The 16,659-nt window shown below is 40.9% G+C and overlaps 1 protein-coding gene and 1 long non-coding RNA gene across 2 annotated transcripts; both read right to left on the reverse strand.

Annotated features, from left to right (window-relative positions):
- Positions 1 to 414: 414 nt before the first annotated feature.
- On the reverse strand, positions 415 to 4,897 carry LOC124384941. Its single transcript, XR_006925653.1, has 2 exons — positions 4,392 to 4,897; positions 415 to 535 (listed from the first exon to the last, which is right to left on the reverse strand). It is a non-coding gene; the product is annotated as an uncharacterized LOC124384941 (long non-coding RNA).
- Positions 4,898 to 7,611: 2,714 nt separating this feature from the next.
- LOC124383913 (gastrula zinc finger protein XlCGF49.1-like) lies at positions 7,612 to 16,105 on the reverse strand. The gene is made up of 3 exons (XM_046846291.1): positions 15,880 to 16,105; positions 14,637 to 14,737; positions 7,612 to 9,162 (listed from the first exon to the last, which is right to left on the reverse strand). The coding sequence occupies exons 2-3, from the start codon at positions 14,709 to 14,711 to the stop codon at positions 8,491 to 8,493; spliced, it is 747 nt and encodes a 248-aa protein (XP_046702247.1). The 5' UTR covers positions 14,712 to 14,737; positions 15,880 to 16,105; the 3' UTR covers positions 7,612 to 8,490.
- Positions 16,106 to 16,659: the final 554 nt, after the last annotated feature.

Here is a 16,659-nt window from a genome sequence, read left to right on the forward strand (position 1 = left end):
TGGTGGGGTCTAAGTGGGGCCTGTATAGGTGTACTTTATATGGGCCCATTTGGGTCCCACATAGGTGTTAAAAATAGGGCCAAAGTGGGCTACAAAAAGGACCCTTATGGGGCCCACATGACTTAATCATGGGTCAACCCACAAATGGCCTCTTTATGGGGTTGTTATGGGACCACAGTGGGTGAGAATTGGGTTCCATTTATTAATTTCATGATTGATTTCTGTGGGTGAACTTAATGTGTGCTTAATCTTACTATGGAAAATCCACTGTCAAACCATTTCAAACCTTAGTTACAATGTAAAACTGTGCCTGACCAAACAAAGAACTAATATAAGTTTATTTTATGTGCTGCTATATGTTTAAAATTACATGGTTGAGTATTTGAACTGTGAAAAATAAATGACTTCAACTCAGAATGTGTAAATCACATTTAATTTAAATTAATTCAAGTAAAAAAACAGGAAACAGGAATAACAGAATTACTAATGTAAAATAGTTCACTGGTGGGTCTATGCAGATTCCTCGGCTGCACACCTACAAAACAGTAAAGAAAGGGAAAACAGAAAGGTAATTTAAGTACATTTTAAAATACTACCATTCACAGCAGCATCTAAAAAAAACATGCATCAATATAATTAAGACATATTCTAGAATCTCATCAGTGAATTGTTCCCACCTCTGCCTCGCACAGTAATAACATATGCCGGGGGACCAGTCATGGAATCCAAAACTTATGAATGTATCAATTAAAATATCAACCGTGTGTCTAAACTTGACTCTTAAATGAATATTTGGTCATTGCCAAAAGCCAGTGATTAGAACAATAATTCTGATCAGCTGAAAGATGTAAGTCACACCTCGTATAACGGTGACTCAGAAAGTTCAACGCACTGCAACTGAAGAAAACATATGCAAATTTAAAAAAAAAACACCAGCAAATTAAGAAAACATCTTCATCAGTGAAACAACACGAGCTGCAAATCCTCACAACGCAACTAAATACAGAAACGTCCTGCAAATCCTCACAACACAACCAATTCATTTACACTGCAAACAGCACAGACCACAAAATAAATGTTTCATGGGGACCCCAACAAGTGACGACCCCGGGACTGCTTGTTCAGTGTCTATTGATCAGTGGTGGTGGTGATGATCTGAAAGTGAGTTTTTTGTTAATTTTAACATCCTGATCATGATTCCTTGGCTTTGCCAGTTAACATAACGTTTTACAGCTAACTGTGTATTTCATCAGATTATTTAGGATAGCAATATCCAAAAGGCCAAGGAATCATAAACAAACAATGATAAAATAAACAAACAACTCACCTTTCAGGTCATCGACACACATCAACACCACTGACGAATAGACATTGAACAATAAGCAGTCCCAGATGGGTTTGTCACTTGTTGTGGTCCCCTTGAAACATTTATGATGTGATCTGTGCTATTTGATTGTGTTGTGAGGATTTGCAGCATGTGTTGTCAGACTGTTTTTTAATTTTTTTTATTTGCTGGTGTTTTATTTCTATTTGCATGTGTTTTCTTCTCAGCCACCGTATAGGATACCTTGAGGATAAGTAATTTATAAGATATTTTTTCATCTCAGGGTGGAGTATTCCTTTAATTAAACAGAGGCAAAAACAGTGATCGGGATAAAATATTATTAATTGTGCAGCCCTAGCTATAGGTTATATGACTTACACTTCCGGCTGTACTGCCCTCAGATCATGTTCCCGCTGAGCTCTCAAAGCATTTGTCTCTTGCATTTGTGAACCATTTGTGAACCATTTACCAAGCGCTTTCTCTAGCTCTTTCTTACTGACAGTTTTCAGCAAACGGTTTTGCTTCAAGCTTCCTGTTAAGCAAAAAATTAATATAAAGTAGAGCATGCTACTGCATCAACCAGGGCACAACCCATTATTTGTATGCATGCAAGTTACATGAGCATAAGACTCCTTATTCTTCTTTCGGCTGCTCCCTTTAGGGGTCCCCACAGAGGATCATCCGTCTCCATACCACCCTGTCCTCTACATCTGCCTCTTTTACACCAACTACCTGCATGTCTTCCCTCACCACATCCACGAACCTCCTCCTTGGCCTTCCTCTTTTCCTCCTACCTGGTGGCTCCATCCTCAGCATTCTTCTGCCAATATAATTCATGTCCCTCCTCTGCACATGTCCAAACCATCTCAATCTCGCCTCCCTCACCTTGTCACCAAAACGTTCTACATGCGCTGTCCTTCTAATAAACTCATTTCTAATCTTGTCCATCCTCGTCACTCCCAACGAAAACCTTAACATCTTCAGCTCTGCTACCTCCAGCTCCACCTCCTGTCTTCTACTCAATGCCACTGTCTCTAATCCATACAACATTGCAGGTCTCACCACAGTCCTATAAACTTTCCCTTTCATTCTTGCAGATACCCTACTATCATAAATCACTCCTGTCACTCTTCTCCACCCACTCCAACCTGCATACTCTGCATACTCTTTTCTTTACTTCTCTAACACACTCTCCATTACTTTGCACTGTTGACCCCATGTACCTGAACTTTTCCACCTTCTCCACCTCTTCTCCCTGCAACCGCACCACTCCATTGCCCTCCCTCCCATTCACACACATGTACTCTGTCTTACTCCTACTGACTTTCATTCCCCTTCTCTCAAGCACATATCTCCACCTCTCCAGGCTCTTCTCAACCTGCTTACTACTCTCACTACAAATCACAATATCATCCGCAAACATCATAGTCCAGGGAGACTCCTGTCTGACCTCGTCCGTCAACCTGTCCATCACCACTGCAAACAGGAAAGGGCTCAGGGCCGATCCTTGATGTAGTCCAATCCTCACCCTGAACCAGTCTGTTGTTCCTACTGCACACTTTACTGCTGTGACACTGTCCTCATACATGTCATGCACCACCCTCACATACTTCTCTGACACACCTGACTTCCTCATACAGTACCACAACTCCTCTCTCGGCACTCTGTCGTACGCTTTCTCTAAATCCACAAATCCACAATGCAATTCCTTCTGTCCTTCTCTATACTTCTCAATCAACATCCTCAAAGCAAATAATGCGTCTGTGATGCTCTTCCTCGGCATGAAACCATTCTGTTGCTCACAGATGGTCACCTCTTCTCTCAGCCTGGCTTCCACTACTCTTTCCCTTAACTTCATGGTGTGACTGATCAACTTAATTCCCCTGTAGTTACTGCAGGTCTGCACATCTCCCTTATGCTTAAAGATCAGTACCAGCACACTCCTTCTCCATTCCTCAGGCATCTTCTCACCTTCCAGAATCTTGTTAAACAATCTGGTTAAAAACTCCACTGCCATCTCTCCTAGACATCTCCATGATTCTACAGGTATGTCATCTGGTCCAACCGACTTTCCACTCTTCATCCTCCTAATCGCTGCTCTCACTTCCTCCTATCTACATCCTGCTTTACCGACTCCACATCATCCAACCTTCTTTCTCTCTGATTTTCCTCATTCATCAGCTGCTCAAAATACTCCCTCCACCTTCTCAACACACTCTCCTCACTAGTCGACACATTTTCCTCTCCATCCTTTATTGCTCTAACTTGCAGCACATCCTTCCCAGCTCGGTCCCTCTGCCTGGCCAATCGGTATAAATCCTTTTCTCCTTCCTTAGTGTCCAACCTCTCATACAGCTCCTCATATGCCTTTTCCTTGGCTTTCGCCACATCCCTCTTTACCTGCTGCCGCATCTCCTTGTACTGCTGCCTACTTTTCTCATCACTCTGTCTATCCCACTTCTGTTTTGCCAACCAACTTTCTCCTTATGCTCTCCTGCACTTCCTCATTCCACCACCATGTCTCCTTGTCTTCCTTTCTATTTCCAGATGTCACACCAAGTACTTTTCTTGCTGCCTCCCTCATCACTCCTGCAGTAGTTCCCCAATCACCCAACACCTCTTCACCACCACCGAGCCCCTGTCTGACCTCTTCCCTGAAACTCACACTACACTCTTCCTCCTTCAGTTTCCACAATCTTATTCTTCTTTTAGTCCTCACTCTCCTTCTCTTCTTCACAGGAGCCAATGGGGGAGACTGTGAGATTTTTTCCTTTTTTTTTTAACTAAAGGTCGTACTATGTTATTGTTAATATATACATTTTTTGTTTCAATCATATAAAACACGCAAAAAACATATCAATTGAATTTACACATCAATTGAATAATATAGCTAAATATAGCCCAAATGTGGTCCATACAGAGCCCTCGAATAAACAAAATGGGCAACCTAACTGTGGCCCACAACCCTGAATAATCTGGGGCCCACATTCAGCCCATCAAAGTGCCCACTCTGACCCATGCCCACGTGATGCCCATATAACCGAGATAAAACCTATGTGGGGCCTACATGGACATGTTGGCTGGGATCGTCACCCTGATGAAGGAAATGCATCATGCAGGGCAGGCACCAGAGGGTGGTGCAGTTAGCTGAGCGTTCTGGGCTCCCTGAACTGCAGGACATGTACAGCAAGCGGTGCTGAGCCAGGGCCCGAAAGATATTGGAGGACCTCAGCCATCCCAATAAAGAAGTCCTCTTTTCTGTGTTGCGTTCAGGAAAGCTCTTCCGATCCTTAAAGGCAAACAGAGGAAGAATGAGGAGGAGATTCTGCCCACAGGCCATTCGCAGTATAAACCAGGAAAACACCTAACACATGAACACTTTAGTGACAATCGAACTGGGACACTTTAAATCTGGACTATTGTCAATATCTATCTATTATTTCTTTCTGACAAAATTTCAGCCAGTAAGTAGTTCCACAGATACCTCAGATTGTGCGGCCTGTTCGGTGTCATATACATATATAATATACATATACAAAGTATTTGAGATCTATCAGTCTGGAAAAGGTTATAAAGCAGTTTCTAAAGCTTTGGGACTCCCAAACCCTACTCTTTCCCATAACTTCATGGTGTGACTGATCAACTTGATTCCCCTGTAGTTACTGCAGGTCTGCACATCTCCCTTATTCTTAAATATCAGTACCAGCACACTTCTTCATTCCTCAGGCATCCTCTCACCTTCCTAAATCTTATTAAACAATCTTTTCAAAAACTCCACTGCATCTCTCCTAAACCTCTCCATGCTTCTACCGGTATGTCATCTGGTCAACCGACTTTCCACTCTTCATCCTCTTAATCACTGCTCTCACTTCCTCCTTACTAATCCTATCCACTTCCTGCTTCACCATCTCCGCACCATCCAACTTTCTCTCTCTCTCACTTTCCTCATCCTTCAGCTGCTCAAAATACTCCTCCATCTTCTCAACACACTCTCCTTACTAGTCAACACATTTCCATCTCACTTCTTTATTGCTCTAACTTGCAGCGCATCCTTCCCAGCTTGGTCCCTGTGCCTGGCCAATCGCTACAAATACTTTACTAATTCTTTAGTGTTCAACTTCGTCTACAGCTCCTCATATGGCTTTCTCTTGGCTTTCACCACATCCCTCTTCACGTGCTGCTGCATCTCCTTGTACTCCTCTCTACTTTTCTCATCACTCTGTCGATCCCAATTCTGTTTTTCCAACCTCTTTTTCCTTCTGCTTTCCTGCACTTCCTCATTTCACCACCACATCTGTGTCTTCCTTTTCATTTCCAGATGTCACACCAAGTACCTTTCTAACTGTCTCCCTTATCACTTCTGCAGTAGATCCACAATCATCCAGCACCTCTTCACCACCACCGAGCCCGTCTGACCTCTTTCCTGAATCTCACACTACATTCTTCCTCCTTCAGTTTCCACGAACTTATTCTTCGTTCAGTCCTCTCTCTCCTCCTCTTCTTCTTCACCTCCTAAACCATGGGACATGACATGGGGTTACCAGCGTGACACTAAAACAGGTAGTAGTAATGACTACTTTTTACTTAATGTACTTAATGTCAGAGCCCAAACCTCTTTACCTAAACTTGAGTAAAAAAATGTATAGTCAGTACTTCAACTTTTACCTGAGTATTTTAAAACATGAGTATCTGTACTTCTACTGAGTGAAGGATGTGTGAACCTTTGCCACCGCTGGCTTTAATTATGAAATGTTTGCCAATATATTAGTTATAATGTAGATAAATAGTACTAATAAACTACCCACTCTGTGCCTCTGTGTATAAGGTATTTCAGTGTGTAAACTAATCCTAATGTAATAGTTGAGCAAAAGTGTATTTATATAGAGTGGAACCTGGTTATCTCGCCCTCGGTTACCTCGACAACCCTATTAAGTCGATGTTTTTGAAGTGGAACTGCCAAATTCTTTATCGGTTATGTCGCCGAACCCTAATATCTCGAGCACAAGGGGGGAAAAAATTTGCCATTTAACGTCGGTTATCTCGGTGCAGCCGCAGAAGAACTCGAGGAAGTGGCGGAAAAATCAAGGCTTACAGCTGCTACAGGTGTTGTATTGTATACTGGTGAATCTCTGCTGTTAGTTAGTGCTAGTGTTCGTAGTGTTAGTAGGGGCGCGGCGTTGGGACGGCACGTACCGGGAGAAGCATGCGCGATAACAACGACCGCCGTGAACCAACATATACCAACAATAACGGACAGTGAGAGTGTGGAAGTTTAAATAGGAGCTGGTGATGATGCTGATCGAGCACCATATGTGCGCGATTGAAGCCGGGAGCTTCAGAGAAAGCGGCCGAGAAAGCACCTGACACGCTGAAGGGGGCCGAAGGGGGCGTGGCAGGTGGATTCCTGACAGATAAACATGTACTGTATGTATTTTTATAGCATGCCTTCATCAAACAAATCGCTGCAACGCTGTTGTGTAAAAAAAACCTTCAAAAACACGTGCACATTCTCATTTATTAACGCACATCATGTACATAAAGAAATTTCAAGCACGTTAATATATTGCCGCCATATTGCTTTTCATTTATCTCTATCATCGGTTACCTCGATGCTTTTTGGCGACCCCCTAGGACATCAACATAACCGAGTTCCACTGTAAAGGTAAATCTGTATTTTTAAGTTTTTGCAACACTGAGCTCCACACATATTCAAACCTGTAATGTTTGCTTATACTATACATTTAAATGAACCATATTAACTTGGTCAAAAAGCACATTGCACCATTTTCTTTATATTTAAGTGGAAATTAGTTGTCTAAAATTTGTATGCACACGTAATTTTCGTATGCAGCATGTAGTGTAAATATCCATTCGATTTAGTTATTTTGGTTATTAATTAACTTTTATTTCCATTTGGTGATGAGGCTCGGGTGTTCTTGTATTCAGAGCAGTGAGAACTGCATACAATTCTAGACTGAGACTCCTGAAGTTGTGTCCTGAAGTGTCTCAGTTGGACCCTGGAAACACAGATTTGAATGCTCCCACATTAAAGTTGATTGCTTTCCATTTTATTCTTTCTGTATAATAGAATTTTGTTAATAACTGAAATTTAATTTAGTAAATAACAATGATGATTTGTTGATACTTCATAATCATCTATGATATAGAATCAAAACATTGTTTCTATCACCAGCATTTCTATTTTCTTCCTTTGAAAAAGTAAAGTTTAAGTTAACAAACAATAGCAAGAGAAAAATAAGTGAACTGTTCATGAAATAATCACAAAATTTTTCTCCTGAATACATTTTTAATGACACCGAGACTCATACAGTCCATTTAGAATAATCAACTTTTAACATTCATCTTAATCTCAAAGGTGTTCAGTGAAGTCGAGATTAGAGCTCTGTGCAGGCCAGTTCAGTTCTTCCACACCAAACTCATCCAACCATGTCTTTATGAACCTCAGTTTGTGCACTGTGGCATGGTCATGCTGGATTAATAAAGGGCCGTCTCCAAACTATTCCCACAATATTAGAAGCATAGCATTGTCCAAAATGGTTTAGTATGCTAAAGTAATTAACATTTCCCTAAACTTTAAGTCAAGGGCTGAGTCTTACCCCTAAAGTACAGCCCCATACCGTTACCACTCCTCAACCAAACCATACAGTTGACTAATAAACTTATTCGAAGTTAGAGAAACACAAAAAATTTACGTTGGTGCAAAATACCTAAAGGTTTATACATTTAACATTTTAGATTTAAAAAAGACTTAGGGTGAGATTTGTCTGCACTTTAATTCTTATAGGTCCAGACATATACAACAAAAATCTATTCCCTGATCTTGCTGTGTAACCGTGTAATCAAGCTCAAGTTTGCAGTAAATCAGTAACACTGGGCTCAGGGGACAATGGATTGGAAGCCGTTCCATTAGATAATGTTCAGAAAGCACATATGGGTAAGATGCTCGGGAAGCCTCATACATGTTGCCATAAAGTGTAGTTGTAGTGTAACCGTAGATGGACCAACAATGTTCTGATGGCTTGGAAAGGTTTCCAGTTTGTTAGAGCTAATTAAAATTAACATTACAATTTAAAGTTCCCCCGATATTTACAGTACAATTTCCCTTTACATCTCTTCAAATAAGAAATTTAAGATGATAATTTGTTTTATGGTTGTATGTTAGAGCACTTGTGGGTCCTTAATGAGCTTTGATAAACATAGCTCCGTCCACACTGTCCACAGAGGTACAGCTTCTGTCCTGTATGACTCTGCTGGTGCCTGAGGAGGACACTCTGAGCACTAAAACTCTTCCCACACTGTTCACAGGGATATGGCTTCTTTCCTGTGTGAATACGCTGGTGTGATTTGAGAGTACTTGGGTGAGTAAAACTTTTCCCACACTGTTCACAGTAATAAGGCTTCTCTCCTGTGTGGATACTCTGGTGTAATCCGAGATGACCCTGCTGAGTAAAACTTTTCCCACACTGTTCACAGTGATAAGGCTTCTCTCCTGTGTGGATACGCTGGTGTGATCTGAGATTACTCTGGTGAGTAAAACTCTTCCCACACTGTTCACAGTAATACGGCTTCACCCCTGTGTGGATACGCTGGTGTATTCTAAAATTACTCTCATGAGTAAAACTCTTCCCACACTGTTCACAGTGATACGGCTTCTCTCCTGTGTGGATACGCTGGTGTGATTTGAGACTACCCTGTTGAGTAAAACTCTTCTCACACTGATCACAGTGATACAGTTTCTCTCCTGTGTGGACACGCTGGTGTCTTTTCAGAACCGCAATTTTAGTAAAACTCTTCCCACAATCTGAGCAGTGGTGCATCTGGAAAACAAAATGAAATGATTTAATATACTGTAATAATTTTTGATTTGGTCTTCAATGTTATCAGAAATGTCTGCTAAAGTAATCTGATATGGTTTGAAACAAGTTAAATGAGAGGTATTTTGAGGCCTTTAACTATTTAATACTTGTATAAAATCTTCCAAAATCCCAGATATTTATGTCTTCAAGGTGGAGGAGTTTTCCCAGTACCAGACCAGGCAGCATTATATCATCTTATTTTAAATTCCAGGAGACAGAGAAAAAGACTGTGGAAGCTGTTGTGCTTCTGTGATAACATCAGAGCTTAGCAGGATTCGGTCCACGATCACAAAGCTACCTGAAACTATGTTCAAGCAATGTTTGGGTGATTTTGGATTTAGCAAAATACATTTCTGATTCAGAACATTTGCTAATAGTAGCTCTCATTAGACAAAGCTCAAAATCTGGACTGGTGCAAACAATCAGTACCTACTGAGCTGATCTGCATGCTGTCTTCCAAATGATGTGTGAAAATCCATGTGGTTGGGACAACAATACATTGATGACGACTGCAGGTAATTATCTGTGGCTGTCAAAAGCAGCAATCTACTTCCTCCTAATGGCCTATGATGGCATTTTCAATCAACTTGTTAGCATGTACCTCCGCTTTCAGACTCTCAGCTGAAAATCACCTCCTTAATGTAAATGTGAACAGTTCCTGACCAAAGTGTTCTACATACACAATTTAGATACATTTGGACCAAATGGAAATGGAGTAAGATTGTAAGTAACATTGGAGGTGTTTAAACTGTTCTATCATGGTGTGGATGGAAAGAGAAATGGTGTAGGGGTGATTCTGGAGGTAGAGTACAGTAAGAGTGTAGTGGAGGTAAAAAGAGTTTCTGATAGGGTGATAAAGGGGAAGCTGGAAGTTGAAGGGGGGATGACAAATATCATCAGTGCTTATGCTCCACAGGTGGGCTGGGAGAGATGGAGTAAGTTAGATGAAGTGGTAGATGGTAAACCTAGGAATGAAAGATTGGTGATTGGGGCAGACTTTAAAGGGCATGTAGGTGAAGGGAACAGAGGTGATGAGGAGGTGATGGTAGGTATGGAATTAAGGAGAGGAATGTGGAAGGGCAGATGGTAGTTGATTTTTTGCTAAAAAGAGGAAAATGGCAGTGGTGAACACGTATTTTAAGAAGAAATAGGATCATGGAGTGACGTAAAGGAGTCGAGGAAGGTGCACACAGGTGGACTATGTTCTATGTAGGAGATGCAACCTGAAGGAAATATGCAACTGTAAGGTGTTGCCAGGGACAGCGAGTATGTAGCACGTTTTGGAGACAAGGTGAGGGAGGCGAGATTGAGATGGTTTGGACATGTGCAGAGGAGGGACATGGGGTATATCGGTAGGAGAATGCTGAGGATGGAGCCAGGAAGGAGGAAAAGAGGAAGGCCAAGGAGGAGGGTTATGGAAGACATGCAGGTGGTTGGTGTGAAAGAGGCAGTTGTAGAGGACAGGGGGGTATGGAGAAGGATGATCCGCTGTGGCGACCCCTAATGGGAGAAGCCGGAAGAAGAAGAAGAAGAAAATAAGTCACTATGGGTTTTACTGTACATCGTTTTAGCTAGACAGCATCGGATGGTGGTCTGTAGGATGGTTTTGGAGATGAAGAAGGGGAGGAGGAGAGAGAGGACTGGAAAAAGAATAAAATAGTGGAAACTGAAGGAGGAAGACTGTAGTGTGAGTAGGGCTGGGCGATATGGCCTAAAAAAAAAAAATCCCCGATTTTTTCACAAAAATCCGATTTGCAATTTAAATCGATTTTTTCACCCTGCTTAAAATCAACCTGCATATGACAGAGAAAATGTTCAAAAAAAAGTTGTAACTTTATTAAATGGGTTAAAGTGCAATCAGAAACAACAAGCCATTGTAAATTGTGAAAATAGAACGAAACATAACATAAAATGAGCAACCTACAAAGAAAAATGTTTTATGAGTGTTTAAATGTGGAACATGATTGAAAATTCACCTGAGGTTTGGAGTGATTTTGCCTTTACCTTTCTTAAAAACTCCACAGTAAAATGACTTGAAATTTGAAATAAGAATATAATAGACAGGGAGATTCTAAATAAGAATATTTGAAAGATTGAGCAAACCTCAAAAAAATGTTTTATGAGCGTTTGATTGTGGTGATTCAAAAGCTCTGATTGTTCTGTTTCTTAACGGAAACGCCGTTCTGAAGCGTCTTTACAGGTATTTTGACCGCTCCCACCACCCATACCGGAAGTGTACGATTAGACGTGCAACACTAAACAAAGTGCGGCTGCTTAAGCGCAGTCTTGTGCTGCCGCTGTCTTGTTCACTTCGTAGGGCACTACACCTCTCCCACTCGACAGCATTCCTCTGTTTGAGGTGCTACAGTAAATTGATGCTACTTTGCTTGCTCGCTGCCATGTTGTTTGTGTATCTCTATAGCAAACGCGCGGAGGGAAGTTCGTTCAAAACTATGGGAGCCCAGAGGGGAGCGTCGGCGGACATTAAAGAGAAAACCGATTTTTATTAAAACAGATCGATGTGAACTACACATTCGAGTTAATCGATAAAATCGATTTATCGCCCAGCCCTAAGTGTGAGGTTCAGGAAAGAGGTCAGACAGGGGCTCGGTGGTGGTAAAGAGGTGCTGGATGATTGTGGAACTACTGCAGAAGTGATAAGGGAGACAGTTAGAAAGGAACTTGATGTGACATCTGGAAATAGAAAGGAAGACAAAGATATGTGGTGGTGAAATAAGGAAGTGCAGGAAAGCAGAAGGCGGAAGAGGTTCGAGAAACAGAATTGGGTTTGACAAAGTGATGACAAAAGTAGGCAGGAGTACAAGGAGATGCAGCAGCAGGTAAAGAGGGATGTGGTGAAGAACAAAGGAAAAGCCATATGAGGAGCCGTAGGAGAAGTTGGACACTAAAGAATTAGAAAAGGATTTATACCGAATGGCCAAGCAGAGAGACCGAGCTGGGAAGGATGTGCTGCAAGTTAGAGCAATAAAGGATGGAGATGGAAATGTGTTGACTAGTGAGGAGAGTGTGTTGAGAAGATGGAGGGAGTATTTTGAGCAGCTGATGAATGAGGAAAATGAGAGAGAGAAGGTTGGATGGTGTGTAGTTGGAGAAACAGGAAGTGGATAGGATTAGTAAAGAGGAAGTGAGAGCAGTGATTTAGAGGATAAAGAGTGGAAAGTCGGTTGGACCAGATGACATACCGGTAGAAGCATGGAGATGTTTAGAAGAGATGCAGTGGAGTTTTTAACAAGATTGTTTAACAGGATTTTGGATGGTGAAAAGATGCCTGAGGAATGGAGAAATAGTGTGCTGGTACTGATCTTTAAGAATAAGGGGGATGTGCAGACCTGCAGTCACTACAGGGGAATTAAGTTGATCAGTCACACCATGAAGTTATGGGAAAGAGTAGTGGAAGCCAGGCTAAGAGAAAAGGTGACCATCTGTGAGCAGCAGTATGGTTTCATGGGCATGGGATATATTGGTAAGAGAATGCTGAGGATGGAAAGAGGCAGATGTAGAGGGAAGGGGGTATGGAGACAGATGATCCGCTGTGGCGACCCCTAATGGAAGAAGCCGAATAAAGAAAAGAAGAAGAAAATAAGTCACTATGGGTTTTACTGTACATCGTTTTTAACGCAGGTCCTTTTCTCCCTCCCCCTGCTAGACTCTGGGGGCCACTCAGACTATTGTTATACATGTTTGGCTATTTATACAGAGTGCATTCATATTAAATATACAGCAATTCAGACTATTGTTATTCATACAGACTGCATTCGTACTGCATGCATACTGATGGCCGGACATTTCAATGGACAGGAGGAGAATTCATGATCAGAAGCCATTAATCTGAAGTAGCAAGGAGCTGAACAGCTCTGCTAGTGCTAACGTTAATTCACCTATTTCTCCATCACCAGCAGCACTCCATTCTCCAACATCTATCTCCCCTACATGCCAGTGTACACACACACACACATTCATACATACAGTGGGTAAAATAAGTATTGAACATGCCAACATTTTTCTCAGTAAATATATTTCTAAAGGTGCTAGTGACATGAAATCTTTATCAGATGTTGGTAACAACCCATACAATCCACACATACAAAGGAATCAAACCATACATGTCCATAAATGAAGTTGTGTAATGTTGTGTAAAAACACACACAAGAAAAGGTATTGAACACATGAAGACAGGGAGGTGCAAAAAGGAATGAAAAGCCAAGACAGCAGTAGATATCAATCAGTAATTAGAAAGCAATCCTGCCTATTGTTATTGTAAATTAATATCAGCTGCTTCAGTCCCAACTGATGGCCTGTATAAAGGTGTCCCATTACCAAGGTGTCACACAAGAAACATCTTGTGATGGGTAAAGGCGAAGAGCTCTCTCAAGACCTTCACATCCTTACTGTTGCAAACATACTGATTGCATTTTTTACAGAAGGATTTCTAAACTTCTGAATGGTTTGACATCTTTGTATGTCTGGATTTCATGTCTGTTAGTGTTAAGATGGTTCCCACACTGGTTCTCTAAACACATTCCTATCTTTATGGAAGTCTTTATCTGGACTCACACATCTCCAGTAACTACCTGTATGTCTTCTTACCAAATCAAGAACAGCTTTAGCTCAGGGTTATTCCAGTGTGTATATACTTGTCTGTTATCTGCAATAAACTGAAGAACATTATTTGCGCCATTCTCTGTGCTGTGATTCTTCCCTGATCAGAAAAGACACCACGGGCATCGTTGATCACATGGGAAATAATTAAAAATCTAACAATATCAATAGCACCTTATGAAATATATTTACTGAGAAAAATGGTGACGTTTTCAATACTTATTTTACCCGCTGTATGTTGTCTCCTGTTATAATCACACTTATGTTGACATACAGGCTTATGCTCTGATTAAACGGGGTGTATTCGGGCAGATGTAGTTGTGTTGGCCTATTTTGATAAAAGATGCCTTTTAGGCTAAGACCACCTGTTCTCTTTGGGTCCATCAACACTGTGATTCCAGGCTACACTAGTACTCAACACAGTGGAAACATGGTTCTAATTTTCAAAAGTAATACTAATAAATGATCTTAAAGTGCGAGGCAGAAACTAAACAAACTTGCAGTCCACCACTTAATACTTTACTTTAAAACTAAACTTCCTCTGGGAGATCACTGGGATACGCATGTGAATATTAGATCTGTTAACTGGTTGCATGTGTAAAAGCTGTTGGTATTAAACATTGTTTACTTTATCAACTGAGTAAAAAGCTGAAGAACAGATCAAATAGGACAACTGATTAAAGATTTGGGGAGAAATTTTGTGTTTCCTTGTAAAAGGATTTTTTACAGTATTTCTTTTTTTTATTTTAAAATACATTATGATGTATCTTTGCCCTGCAAACCACACTGAAAGTTGAGACATGAATAAATTGTACCTTTGATCCAGCAGCAGCAGCAGCAGGAGTGTGTGGAGGTTCTCCTAAAGATCTCCGTCTGGACTCTGATTTCATGATCAGAGGTGTAAAGAATCAGGACACTGGAAGAAAAATGCAGAGGTTCATGACTCTAGAACAGGTGTGTCAAACTCAAATTCACAGTGGACCAAAATTAAAAACTGGGACGAAATCACGGGCAAAACTCAGTATTTATTGAAAAGTTTACTGCAATTGTGCATGTTTTCCGTCTTTCCAGATGTGTAATGTTTAACCTTTTCATGTGGAAACAAACTTTAGTTTTGCATAAACACTGAATCTGGAACAACCAAAGTTTAATTTTATAAACACATGAGAAATTACATTTTAAATAAAACACACATCAGTGGTATTAGTTTCTTATTACATCTCTCTCTCTCTCTCTCTCTCTAGACTTTCTAATTCCATTTTAATGTAAACCTTTTACAGGGCAACAACACAACCAAATATAATAATCATTTCCTTCAATTAAAAAAAAAAATCTTTGAACCATTAACAGTCCATGCCTTGGAGTAGAAAAAGTGCATAAAGACAACATTCATTCAAGCTCAGTTTTTTCACTCTGATTTACTCTGATTGGTTCAAGCAGATTCCTGCATCATGTCTGGGTTTAGGCTCTGAGCTGAGGAAATCCTCAGGATTGAGTGAAGGTGTTCATCAGTGAGACTCCTGAGTGGGGTTTTGTTCATTTTCATTAAAGAGAACAGTTACACACACAAATATGTGCTGCGTTTGAGCAGCTTGGGCACGGAGTTGGAGCAGTGTGTCGAGGAGGAAACATGGAAACTGTGCAGCACACAGAGTCGTACTTTGATTTGAGCGTGTCTCTACACTGGAGTTCAATCAGCTCCATTTGGAGGTTTGTTGGTCGCTTTCCAAGTCAACCACAAACGGATTACTGAGCAGTTCAGATCTGCATTTCTAGGCTTCAAATTCGGTAAATCACCGGGTAAATTCAGCGCTGATTTTTCCAGCGGTCTCGGTGACGCGCTAACGCACTAACTAAGCATTCTGGGATTTGTAGTAATAGCGGTGTATGCACTATATACTGGCGGGCCAGCACTAATACACATTTGATATGATCTCGCGGGGCAAACATAATTACACCTCAGGCCAAATTTGGCGTTTGGAGTTTGAAACCCATGCTCTAGAATGTCCACTAGCTGTTCACCAAGAAGCTCAGCTGCTACATTTCACTGTATCTTACCTTTGGGTAAAAATCCCCTATATCCGGGACAAAAACGGGGTTGAAGCTCGCGCGCGATATATTTATAACGGCGAAAGGAACGTCGATGTGCACGCGCGGAAAGTGGAGGAAAAACTCACGCGCCCAACATTAACTTCAGACCGGAGCGCGTGAAAGAACTCTATAGGTACAAACACAGATCACAAAGCAGTGGGCGGGGCCAACGGGCTCGAGTTCTAAATCTGCAAACATCATTGGCTTAGACATTGTCAGGAAGTAAAAATCTGATTGGTTGTATGTAATAATATCAAATATATAATATGAAATATTTCATATAATAAAAATTAAAAGTAATATTTCAGATTGAATCCCAGTGGAAACGCGACTGATCTGCATACATATGTGTATGTGATGAATAAAATTTGATTTGATTTTCAGCTGATACACACTGTGTGGTCAAAAGTATTTGGACACGTGTCTTTTCCAGACAGATGTGGTTCAAACATTCACCTAAAATGCACTTAAATGCACCATACAGCCAATTAACATGCAAACTGTTGAAACACTTCATAGAAACAAAACGTAGATTTACTGAAAGCATTTTAAATGGCATTTAAATACCCAGTACAGAGGGTAGCATGAGCTTTTCTGTAGCTATTATTGCTTATGTGTTCATGGCACAGGACCAAATATTAGTTTATTTTATCTTTCCATAATGAGCTGGAATAAAACATAAATTCTGTGATGACTCCCGTGTGTAATGCTGCATGATGGCACTTGCTGGAGGATTACACCAATGAA

The sequence above is a fragment of the Silurus meridionalis genome, chromosome 4 (assembly GCF_014805685.1).
Source record: "Silurus meridionalis isolate SWU-2019-XX chromosome 4, ASM1480568v1, whole genome shotgun sequence".
Taxonomy (NCBI): domain Eukaryota; kingdom Metazoa; phylum Chordata; class Actinopteri; order Siluriformes; family Siluridae; genus Silurus; species Silurus meridionalis.